This window comes from Pseudorasbora parva, chromosome 4 (assembly GCF_024679245.1).
Source record: "Pseudorasbora parva isolate DD20220531a chromosome 4, ASM2467924v1, whole genome shotgun sequence".
NCBI lineage: Eukaryota > Metazoa > Chordata > Actinopteri > Cypriniformes > Gobionidae > Pseudorasbora > Pseudorasbora parva.
Window position 1 is genome coordinate 16589939 of NC_090175.1, and position 13306 is coordinate 16603244.

General features: G+C 37.6%; 1 protein-coding gene across 1 annotated transcript; it reads left to right on the forward strand.

The window, feature by feature from the left end:
* Positions 1-153: 153 nt before the first annotated feature.
* On the forward strand, positions 154-12996 carry serhl (serine hydrolase like). Its single transcript, XM_067441095.1, has 13 exons — positions 154-294; positions 467-575; positions 915-1058; positions 1203-1316; positions 1654-1695; positions 3700-3719; positions 4089-4163; positions 4259-4368; positions 6581-6660; positions 6763-6797; positions 9108-9184; positions 11696-11777; positions 12328-12996. Exons 2-13 carry the CDS (start codon positions 521-523, stop codon positions 12472-12474), a joined length of 981 nt encoding a protein of 326 aa, XP_067297196.1. The 5' UTR covers positions 154-294; positions 467-520; the 3' UTR covers positions 12475-12996.
* Positions 12997-13306: the final 310 nt, after the last annotated feature.

Genomic DNA, 13306 nt, shown 5'->3' on the forward strand with positions numbered 1-13306 from the left:
AAAATAAAAGTAGGGCGGGAAATAGTTATAAATTTACGTTTGCGAAGTATGACTCAGCGTTTTGGAGTGGTAAACAACTTACACGTTTTGTAAATGTTTTTACTTAGTTTAATTTATTATATGAAAGGTCGTTTAATTGTATTGCATCATTTAGGTACTTTTCACTTTCCAAGTTCAGTTCAAACGACTTTTATTTTGAAATCATAGTTGCAAGGTTACTGGCCATGATGTGCTTTGCTCAGAATGCTCACAGTTGCTTATAACATCAGGAACAGCCGATTTATATGCCTCGACGTAAGTTTGCAATTTATTTGGAAAGCTGGATTATACAATTAAGATATGTCTTGTATAATTGCACTTTTCTTATGATTTTACTACATGTTTGCATTTCTCAAACGAATAAGGTATAATTCAGGTTACTTCCAAACATTTAAAAAGTATTTTTTCTCTTTCGAATAAACACTAGCTTCACCCTCTCATGTTAGTTAAGAGGGTTTAAACTGCACTGCAACGTGTGAGAATGATTCCTTCGTTCACAAGTCTCAGACACTTTGGCACAACTATGATGAGAGCAGGTAAGAAACAGCCTTTTTTATTTTATTGAGAACGTTATATTGGTTAACATTCATCATAGCTGCTTCAAAATTAACTTTTAAATATGTTTAAAGTGATATTTCACCCAAAAATATATTTGACAGAAAGCTCTCAAATTTAATCAAAAAGATCTTCATTTGTGTTCAGCAGAAGGAAATAGGAAGAAGGGAACCTGTTTAAAGGTTTGGAATGATATGAGGGCGAGTAAATAATGACAGAATTTACGTTTTTGGGTGAACTATCCCTTTAAGAAGCATGTGTTCAATAATGTGCATGGTTATGAATTTGCCTAAAAATTACCCGTCTGTGCTTTGACACAGCTTCTGAGTTCCGAATGACTGTCCCATGGGGAGAGATGAGAGGTCAGGTTTGGGGTCCTTCTCATGGCCGTCCCGTGCTGTGTTTGCACGGTTGGGCTGACCACTCTGGAACGTTCCATACCCTGATTCCATTACTTCCCAAAGGTATAGAATCTGATTCCAGAGAATTTGTGAACATTATGAAGATACACATAGATAAAATCATTCTTACATACTTCATTCACAAGCATCAATAAAGTGATAGTCGTTTTCATTCTCTCTGTTTTGCTTTTTCTCCATAACTCCCAGACTGGAGATTCGTAGCTGTTGATTTTCCAGGTCATGGCCTCTCGTCTCATAGACCTGATGGATGCTTTTACTCCTTCCCTTTGTATTTGGCAGATATTCGGCGAGTTGTAGAAGGTTTGAAGCAACTCAGGCCTTTGTTATAAACTGTTAATGAATCATCTTCACTACAAAAAGAATAATGTAATGAGTATTATTACCTTGTTCTCCAGTTAAATATCTAAAAATAAGTAGATAAATGTAATTGAGAAGCAAAAGTGTATTTTATCTTTATGAACTATGGCTAACTACCATTAGCAAAGTAAGCAATATTACAGTTAAACAAAATAAACATGTATTTAAAATAAAATGTATGAAAACAAGTATTAACATCTTATACAGTGTTATTTTACTGGAAAACAAGGCACAAAAAAGAATGAACTATATTTGTATTTTTTTTCTCATTTGTTTGCAGCTCTTCAGTGGAAGCGATTCTCTATCATTGGACATAGTATGGGTGAGTCAGCTCTTTTACTGCAGTCTTCATTAACTGACAGAGGTCAAAGTTATAGTTAGTGTGTGAAAGGTCAGATGATCTGTGTAAACTTAGCTGAATAAGATTAATATTGTTTTTGTGTAACTGTGTTATTGTAATGCTCTGTAAAGCCCTTGTATTCTGTAGCTTTTCTTCTAAGATAAAACTATTTGGTCGTAGATTGGTATGAGTGAAGGAGGGCACTCTGGGATGAACGCCACAAGTCAGTATTTATTCATAGCCTTCCTGGTGCTCTAAATGTCATCCTTATCCATGCCAGATTCTAAAAACTGCTGTTAACTCATTTATCATTTTGGTTCGGAGTAACTGAACGGCTACAGGATGTCCTGTTAGAACATTATGTCTCTGACCAGTCTGTTCTTTAAGATGGTTTATTCTGCGAATGTTGGTGTATGTGTGTGTGTGTGTGGTTAGTCTGTTGCATGCACAAACAATCCACAAAGCTGTTTATAATTCACTCACTGACATCTTCTGTTAAGTTTTGGAGCAGTCAAAATCACAGACAGAGGTGGGGGAGTTTGGAAGAGTACATTTGTGAAGGGTGGCCTTTTTTACACAGATGATAATCCGCCATGGTTGCGTACCTGCAGAAGTAATCCCCAGAATTTGAGTTTAAATATTTTAAGACTGAAGATTTCAGGATTATATAATAGTAAACGTGTGTGTGTGTGTGTGTGTGTGTGTGTGTGTGTGTGTGTGTGTGTGTGTGTGTGTGTGTGTGTGTGTGTGTGTGTGTTTTTGAATAATGTAAAGGGTCAAACATACAGATATAGGAAAACAGAGAGTTTGTTAATGTTAAATCATTAACATTACCTATTAATTAGTGAAGCAGCTCATAAGATGCTGATATACAGTAGCGTAATAGTTGTGTGTTAGACTGTAATTATTAGTTGTAAACAAGGCAATGTGCTGTGAATGCCTTATTGGGTAGTATTTATTTTAATATAATAATCTTGATTACTGGATGACACGGAAAAATAAATGACATTATAATAAAAAACAAACACAATAAAAGCTCCATCATCGTAAGTAACACACAAAGTGCCATCCACTAATATTGGCACCCTTGGTAAATATGATCAAAGGTACCTGTGAAAATAAATCTGTATTGTTTATCCCTTTGATCTTTCATTTTAAAAAAAATCACACAGTTCTAACCTTTCATTGAAGTAAAATAATTGGGGGGAAATCATATTATGAAATGTTTTATTTTGGAGTTCATGTTGGCCACAATCATTGGCACCCTGTCACTGCAACCTCCTTTTGCCAAGATAACAGCTCCGAGTCTTCTCCTAATGCCTGATGAGTTTGGAGAACAGCTGATGAGATCAGAGAGCGTTCCTCCACACAGACACTCTCCAGATCCTTCAGATTCACAGCTCTTCTCTTCAGTTCACTCCACTCATTCTCTATAGGGTTCAGGTCAGGGGACCTGGCAGGGCAGAAGCTTCATTTTGTTTTCAGTCACACGTATTTGTGTGTTTATTTTGGTATTGGTTTTAAATAGATGTCCTGATAGAAGTTCCAACCATCCAACCTGAACAGGATGTCCAGGACCTCCAGCATAAAAAGGCCCACAAAATTAGTTGTATAAACATGTTTCATGTTGTTTCTGACAACTGGAGTTTGTTTTTGAATGAGCAAGGAGGATTTTCCTTGAAACATTCCCGAACAGTTGCGGTGCTAGTCACCCTGGTGAAAGAGGGGTGCCAATACTTGTGGCCATTCTGGCCAACATGCATCAGAGAATTTTTTTTCATAATGTGAGTTTACCTCTACTTTCAGTTGTTTTATTTCAATGAACGGTTACAATTTTGTGAAATTTTTAAATTAAAGATCAAAACGTTTTTTTTTCACAGCCGCCTCTGTTGATATTTACCAAGGATGGCAATATTAGTGGAGGGCACTGTAATCTGGATAAAGTTTAATTTGTCCATTTACTACAATTTGATGTTTCTTTAACAGGTGGGAATGTGGCAGGACAAGTGAGTATCCAACAAATGGCTTTTTTATTTATGTAAATGAGTTGTTTAGTACAGTAGTTCTCAACTTGCAACACGATCCAGGTTTTACATTTGACATAAAGGGACAACCTATCACAGTACTAAAGTGATGCATTGTACACAAATATGTTTTTTAATGTGTCAATGTCACCGTGAGCTGTATATTTCCAACAATTTGCAAAATTGTTAACATTTTGCTGTCTTGCTATGTATGATGAGTATAAGGCTTTTCCCTGCTGCCATTGAATGAATACATTTTTGAATTTTGCAGAAGTTGAGAACCAATGTTTTAGTACAGTCACTGTGCTGTCTAAATATAATGAGTGATAAGAGTTTCTTCTGGTTTTTCAGTTTAGTGCATTGTACCCTGAGATGGTAGAAGACTTAGTTCTCTTGGACAGTTTTGGATTTCTCCCATCAAAAGTGGTAACAATAAATGGAGCATGTTAGAGTTGCTGTCTGTAAAGAGTAATCTTTTTGTTTAACATGCATACAACAAATGTTTATTTGTCCTTCCTTAGGCTGACATGAATAAAAACATGAGAAAAGGGATAGATGAACAAATTGCTTATGACAACCAGATGGATAAAAGGAAAGAGAAGGTGTACACGTATGAGAAAGCCAAAGAAAGGTACCTGATGTGATATACGTTTGTCTGTAACTAAATTAATGTTCTTGTTTTCTGATCAGTTTCTGTTGAGTTGTAACAGGTAAGCTGTGCCACTTTCCTTTCCACAACTTTCTCCAACTTTATTATCTATCTCTGTGTTGTCCCCAATGACTGCTGCTTGACCATGTTCTTATGAACTTGTAACCACCATCTTTGAAATTAAGGATAGAAGCAACCCAACGCTCACTGTATCCCTCTGCCATAAAGCCAGAATTTAACCCTTTTCCTCACTAAACTTTCCTTTTCGACTCTTTTTGGCATGGTCAATAGTTTTGTTTTTAATTCCAATTACTTTTAATACTAGCACTGTTTTTGCCATCCAGCTGGTCCTATAGCAAGAGGATAGAGATGATGACCACAGCATTGTTTAAAAAAAAAAAAAAAAACTTTTCCTCATTAAATAAGATTTGGTTCAGGTGATCACCTAATGAGCAGAATGAGGTGTGACTGTGTCGGAATTCTACAGACACTGGAATGGAATGGCTGCCATACATTTAGATGCTCATTTAAGAGACAGTTGTCTCTTTTCCATATACAGGTGCTGGTCATATAATTGGAATATCATCAAAAAGTTGATTTTTTTTTTTTTTTCACTAATTCCATTAAAAAAGTAACTTGTACATTATATTCATTCATTACACACGGACTGATATTTCAAATGTTTATATCTTGTATTATTTTGATGATTATAACTGACAAATAAGGAAAATCCCAAATTCAGTATCTCAATTGAAGACACCTGGTGCCACACTCTAATCAGCTAATTAACTGAAAACACCTGTAAAGGCCTTTAAATGGTCTCTCAGTCTAGTTCTGTAGGCTACACAATCATGGGAAAGACTGCTGATTTGACAGTTGTCCAAAAGATGACCATTGACACCTTGTACAAGGAGGGCAAGACACAAAAGGTCATTGCAAGAGGCTGGCTGTTCACAGAGCTCTGTGTCCAAGCACATAAATATAGGTGAAGGAAAAGAAAAGAAAAAAGATGTGGTAGAAAAAAGTGGACAAGCAATAGGGATAACCGCACCCTGGAGAGGATTGTGTAACAAAACCAATTCAAAAATGTGTGAGAGATTCACAAAGAGTGGACTGCAGCTGGAGTCAGTGCTTCAAAAACCACTACGCACAGACGCAAGACATGGGATTCAGCTGTCACATTCCTTGTGTCAAGCCACTCTTTAACAACAGACAGTTGTTAAAAGCGTCTCACCTGGGCTAAAGACAAAAAGGACTGGACTACTGCTGAGTGGTCCAAAGTTATGTTCTCCGATGAAAGTAAATTTTGCATTTCCTTTAGAAATCAGGGTCCCGGAGTCTGGAGGAAGAGATGGGAGGCACACAACCCACACGACCTTGCTTGAGGTCAGTGATGGTTTGGGGTGCCATGTCATCTGCTGGTGTGGGTCCACTGTGTGTTCTGAGGTCAAAGGTCAACACAGCCATATACCAGGAAGTTTTAGAGCACTTCATGCTTCCTGCTGCTGACCAACTTTATGGAGATTTAATTTTCCAACAGGACTTAGCATCTGCACACATTGCCAAAGCAACCAGTATCTGGTTTAAGGAACATGGTATCCCTGTTCTTAATTGGCCAGCAAATTTGCCTGACCTTAACCCCATAGAAAATCGATGGGGTATTGTAAAGAGGAAGATGTGATATGCCGGACCCAACAATGCAGAAGAGCTGAAGGCCACTACCAGAGTAACCTGGGCTCTCATAACACCTGAGCAGTGCCACACACTGATCGACTCCATGCCACGACACATTGCTGAAGTAATTCAGGCAAAATGAGCCCCAACTATTGAGTGCTGTACATGCTCATACTTTTCATGTTCATACTTTTCAGTTGGCCAAGATTTCTAAAAACTCTTTCTTTGTATTGGTCTTAAGTAATATTCTAATTTTCTAAGATTCTGATTTTGGGATTTTCCTTAGTTGTTAGTTATAATCATAAAAATTAAAATAAACATTTGAAATATATCAGTCTGTGTAATGAATGAATATAATATACAAGTTTCACATTTTGAATGTAATTAGTAAAATAAATATACTTTTTGATGATATTCTAATTATATGACCAACACCTGTGTGTGTGTGTGTGTGTGTGTGTGTGTGTGTGTGTGTGTGTGTGTGTGTGTGTGTGTGTGTGTGTGTGTATTTCTCTTTCAGGTTGATGGTTGCAATCCCCTCCCTGTCTGATCAGGCTGCAGATGTTCTGTTGGAGCGAACAGTCAGAGAATTTGAAGGAGGTAAGACATTCAACACTCACTCCTAGACTTTCTTACATTTTTTGCTCAGACAAAACTGGTTATTAAATCAAGCTCTGTAAATGATTTAATTTTCTCTTAAAGGATTTATATTCAACAGAGACTTCAGGGTCAACCTAGTAAGGCATTTCAATATATTTATTCGTTAATTTACATTTCAGTAGTTTGTTTATTCGAAATAACAAGATTTCAGATTTTGTTCTACTGTTTAACCCACATACAGTGGCATGAAAAAGTATCTGAAGCCTTTGGGATTTCTCACATTTCTGCATAAAATCACCATCAAATGTGATCTGATCTCTGTCGAAATGACACAAATGAAAAAACAGTGTCTGCTTTAACTAAAACCACCCAAACATTTATGTTTTCATATTTTTAGTAAGGATAACATGCAAACAATGACAGAAGGGGGAGGAATAATTAACTGAACCATCACATTAAATATCTGGTTTTTAAAGTCTGGCACATCGATCAGGATCAATCTTGGACCGTTCCTCTTTACAAAACTGCTGCAGTTCAGTCAGGTTCCTGGGATGTCTAGCATGAATCGCTGTCTTGAGGTCATGCCACAGCATATCTATAGGGTTCAAGTCAGGACTTTAACTTGGCCACTCCACAACGTGTATTTTGTTCTTCTGAAACTATTCTTCACGGTGGGGATGAGGTGTTTATGTTGGTGAGATTTTCCATTTTTCCTTCACACATGACGTTGTGTGTTCCTCCCAAACAGTTCAAATTTCGTTTCATCAGTCCACAAAATATTTTGCCAGAAGTTCTGTGGACTTTCCATGTGCCTTTTTGCAAACATTAAATGTGCAGCAATGTTTCTTTTAGACAGCAGTGGCTTCCTCCGTGGAGTCCTCCCATGAACACCATTCTTGGCCAGCGTTTTACATATAGTTGATGTATGCACAGAGATATTGAACTGTGCCAGTGATTTCTGTAAGTCTTTAGCAGACACTCTAAGGCCTAGTCCACACCTACACGGGTATTTTTATAACCGGAGTTTTTCCTCCTCCGTTTTAAAAAACAATCGCGTCCACACAAGCACGGTTTTAAAAAAAAATCTGTCCACATGAGAACGCAAAACTACGCTATGATTGGCTGCCTGATTTCCACATGGGTCCCATTCACTGCACCGCTGCACATTGCACTGAATGAGCGATGCTATGGGCTCAAGTGAAACACTTCTACAAGTTCCTTTACTTTGGACTCAGTGACAGGTAACTGTATACAGGTGCAGGGCCGAAGTGGACTGTAAGCTTCACACACTTGCTTTATTATTTTGTATTAATTGCATTCTGGCGCCTTTGTTCAATACAATGAAATAACTGAACATGTATCTGTAGGATATACATGTGATAAGCGCTGTTAGTGGAGTCCACCGCATATACTCGCCTCACGTAAATCAAAAGGAGACGTGGAAAATCTGACGTCAAACAAAGGAGAGAACGGCGCGCACTTCAATTTAAAAAACCGAAATCTCCGGTTTCACCATCTACACGACAACGCTGTAACCGGAGTTTCTAAAAATCTTCACCCTGGCCGGAGTTTTCAAAAAAGTCCGGTTTTAGTAACCGGATACAGCGTTTGCGTGTGGACGAACAGCCAAACCGCGTAGAAAAAGCTGCGGTTTTGAAAATACCCGTGTTCGTGTGGACAGGGCCTAAGTTTCTTTTTTACCTCTCTGAGTATACTGTGCTGAACTCTTGTTGTCATTTTTGGGGGACGGCCATTCCTTGGGAGAGAAGCAACAGTGTCAAACTCTCTCCATTTGTAGACAGTTTCTCTAACTGTGGCTCGATGAACATCCAAACTTTTAGAGATGGTTTTGTAACATTTCCCATCTTTATACAACTCAATAATTCTTGATCGCAGGGCTTCAGAGAGCTCTTTTGAGTGAGCCAAGGTGCACATCAGACAATGCTTCTCATCAAGACACAATTCTTACCAGGTGTGTGTTTTATAGTGAGCAGGGCAGATTTAAGCCACTTTTCAGTGATTGGACACATCCCTGACTTAAATTTTTTGGTAAAAATTGGTATTAATTGCTCTAAAAGTCTCCTTAGGCATAAGGTTCAGTTACTTTTTCCTCCCCCTTCTGTCATTGTTTACATGTTATCCTCAATAAAAATATGAAAACCCATAAATATTTGGGTGGTTTTAGTTAATGCAGACCCTGTTTTTTCATTCGTGTCATTTTGGCAAAGATCAGATCACATCTGATGCTGATTTTATGCAGAAATGTGAGAAATTCCAAAGGTTTCAGATACTTTTTCATGCCACTGTATATCTGTGACAGAGCTGCTGAAACCTTTATTACTTCTCATCATGTTTTCTGCTTTACGAATGTCTTGTTTAGGAAGTACTGTGTGAAAAATATATACTATACACATCATGATTAATTTGATAATGTGGTTTTGTTTCAGAAAAACATTGTAAATATTGATATGCAACAGTGCCTCCACATGATGTCACTAATTAAAGCCAGAGTGATGATACTGATGTGAGTTCAATTCACACACATAAACACAAGTTTTCAGTGTTCATGAGAAACTACACATTTATGCACAATTAGGGATGCACAATTACAGTCCAGTTCTGATTGATAATTATTTTTATTTCATGGCTAGAAACCAATAAATGGCAGATAATTAATGATTATGTGTAAATAAATTCAAGATAAAAGTTATTTTAAATGCTACAGGTCAATTTAGGCCTCACAACATTATATTGCACAGTATAAGTAATATTTTGCTATTTAAAATGTTACACAAAAGTTACACAAAATGCCTGAATCTCATTGAGCTGAATAATAAGATATTTAACACAAGAGCTGCACGTTTAATCATTAAAAGATCACGACACGCCCGTATCTATTAAACCTTTTGACAAAAATCACACAGGAACATTCAAATCTGCCATTGCGATGCATTTAACCCAGAGAAAGCAGTTAGGTTATCTAGGTATGAAACAGTATTTTTTTCACAGTAGTAACCACATTTTTATTATTTTAAGTATTATTATTTCCATGTTACAAATATTAAAATGGAAAAAACACTCTACGGAAGCGAAAACAGAACAAATCATCTTTTGAAAGTAACTTACCGTTTTAAATAATGATATGATTAGATTGTTACACCAGTAGGTAGCGACAAGTGACTGTTAATAATATATTTGTCACTGAATCATTCATTCAAGAGATTTGTTCAAAAACGCTGATTCATCCAGTAATGAAATAAGTTAAAGGGGGGGGTGAAACACTCAGTTTCAGTCAGTGTCATGTCAATCTTGAGTACCTATAGAGTAGCATTGCATCCTGCATATCTCCGAAAAGTCTTTATTTTTTTTATAATTATATAAGAAAGATGCGCTGTTCCGAGTCTTTCCGAAAAAAGCCGAGCGGGTGGGGGCGTGTCGTGTGAGCGAAGCTAAATAATGACGTGTGCAGCAGCGCGCTGCAGTGAGGAAAGTGAGTCGCTCTGTGAGGAAAGTGATTCGCTCTGTGAGGAAAGTGACTCGCTCAGTGAGGAAAGTGATTCGCTCAGTGAGGAAAGTGATTCGCTCTGTGAGGAAAGTGATTCGCTCTGTGAGGAAAGTGATTCGCCCGCCGCGTGAGGAAAGTGAGTCGCTCTGTGAGGAAAGTGAGTCGCTCTGTGAGGAAAGTGATTCGCTCAGTGAGGAAAGTGATTCGCCCGCCGCGTGAGGAAAGTGAGTCGCTCTGTGAGGAAAGTGAGTCGCTCTGTGAGGAAAGTGATTCGCTCTGTGAGGAAAGTGATTCGCTCTGTGAGGAAAGTGATTCGCTCTGTGAGGAAAGTGATTCTCTCTGTGAGGAAAGTGATTCGCCCGCCGCGTGAGGAAAGTGAGTCGCTCTGTGAGGACAGTGATTCGCTCAGTGAGGAAAGTGATTCGCCCGCCGCGTGAGGAAAGTGAGTCGCTCTGTGAGGAAAGTGATTCGCTCTGTGAGGAAAGTGATTCGCTCAGTGAGGAAAGTGATTCGCCCGCCGCGTGAGGAAAGTGAGTCGCTCTGTGAGGAAAGTGATTCGCTCAGTGAGGAAAGTGATTCGCCTGCCGCGTGAGGAAAGTGAGTCGCTCTGTGAGGAAAGTGATTCGCCCGTCGCGTGAGGAAAGTGCTAATACAGATCGACCGCCGGCCTATCAGTGGGTAAGTCAGTAGCTACTGGTTATATCACCTGTTTAGCATCCTACAAGCCAGCGCTTTGATGGGCGTAGCCTGTTGCTTTCGCTCTCTCCCTCGCTCTCTCTCACGCGCTTCCGGTAGAATTGTCCGTAAGGCCCATACAAGGAAATTCCGCCCCCATTAACGTCAAAGGGGACGCATGATCTCAAAAAACTTGCCGAAACTTATGACTAACCGGAAGTAGTATTTTTGACAAAGAAATACTCCCATCAAACGTCCACCTTAACTTTTGAAACTTTGTCTATGTTTAGTATGGGATTCCAAGTCTTTAACAGTGTAAAAAGGTCAGTATGCATGAAACAGCATTTCACCCCCCTTAAGTATTTATGAGCAAGTCATTGGATCACATGAAACAGATTTTTATTTTAAATAATTCATTTAAATTAATTAAACATTTTAAATAGACTTAAACAATTGTAGTAAATTCTGTAGTAAATGACATGTTATTTTGTATAGTTGTCTTTTCTGAATCGTGGGACAATCATGATTTGAAACAACAACAAAAACGTGATTCTCAATTCATCCTGAATCGTGCAGCTCTACCAGTTATGTTAAGGGAACCACACCGGTCAGTATAGCCTACTGTAACCACAGAAGTCAGAGATGACTGATGAAACATAATTTTACTTTGAATTAGGAATGGCATAGATATAGTGCAGTCTCTGTCATTAAGACCAAGTGGCCTCTGTGAACAACTGATGTATAAAAGTGCATAAGTGAGGCTTTAGTGTCCAAAGCTATTTGTGACTACTGTTAAAAATACAGTTTGTCCACATACTATCAGATACATACACATGCATTTGTTTCTTTCTTCAGGGCAAATGATGGTCTGTTCAAAACAATGCTTCTACCTGATGGATATAATGATATGATTCGGAAGCACTGGACTGATCAAAAAGTGAGATGCATACACACGCTCAAAAAATTGCATGTCTGGAATGGCTGCATGTACAAATACAGTTGCAAGAAAAACTATGTGAACCACTTGCAGAATCTGTGAAAATGTGAAATTTCTTCTTTTTTTTAAACAAAATTAAAGAGATAATACAAAATGCATATATTTTTTATTTAACACTTTCCTGATTAAGAAATTTTACTTACAACTTTTTACAAATAGTCCAAAAGAAAAAAAGCTGAATTTATTCAAAGAACCTATTCAAATGTTTTTGCACCCTTGATTCTCAGTTCTGTGTGCCTTTTCCAGGATGATCAATGGTTGTTTTTTATTTTGTGATGGTTGTCACTTTTGAACACGGTCATTTTAATAAATTCTGCTTTTTTTGTCTTGTGGACTATATGTATATTATTCAAGACAGCACTAAATAAAAAAAAACAATGCATTTTGTATGATCTCTTTAATGTTTTTAAATTGTTCACATTTTCACAGATTCTGCAAGCGGTTCACATACTTTTTCTTGCAAATGTATATGTTTTTCACTCCTCTACAGGCCACCATTCTCGACATAGAAGGAGAGCATCACATTCACCTCACCAAACCTGAGTCCGTGGCCTCCATAATCACTGAATTTCTTCAGTCACACAGTCCTGACAAGACCGTGAGTCAATCTGACAAAAGTCAGATATCGAAATTATAACGCACGCAGGAAGATTCATATAATGACATACAGATTCAACGTATTCATATCATTAACCAATTCTTGTAACTTTGTGTAATACTGTGATACTTTATAAAAGTATAACCAACTTTTAGATTTATTTTCTCATATTGCAAAAGGTGTTTTATTAGAAAGCTTTCTGAACATTTACAGTATTTTGCACTCCATTCATCCATTCGTCTTCCTGTTTTAATGCTGATGGAAATCACCACCACAGTCACACCTCACAGTAGGTAGGCTTTTACAGGTGCGGATTCACAGTAATGATTTCACAAAACACTGCTTTGAATATGGAATTGGTTAAGAGGATGAATACCTTTGTTGATGACTCTGTATGAAAATTAATGGCTGCTGACATTTTAAAATAAAGAGGTGTAGTACCAGATCATCCTAATGCATTACTAGGTTTAATTTAGTCAAAGAACATCCGTCTGTATCTGGTACACATAAAAATATTTTTGTCAAAATGTCTATTAAGGAATAAATATTAACCAAAACGTGTTTTTTTGTTGTTGTGGCGATACAAAAGTAAAATTGTGTGTAATTTCTGAGCTCTAAACAAAATGTAAAAGTAGTTTGACTGTGGCATTAATCTGATCTAACACTAATGTAAGGTAATCATACTATGTCTATTACAATAAATTCGGCCACGGAGGCACGGGACTCGTCAGAGCTCGGCTATAGCCATTGACTTGTCTTGCATATTAGTAAAATAAATGCTGTGTCAATGTCATCAACTGTCTATCAACATTCTTAAAAATATATATTTTTTTTCAACAGAAGAAAGGAACTCATACAGGTTTGAACAAGA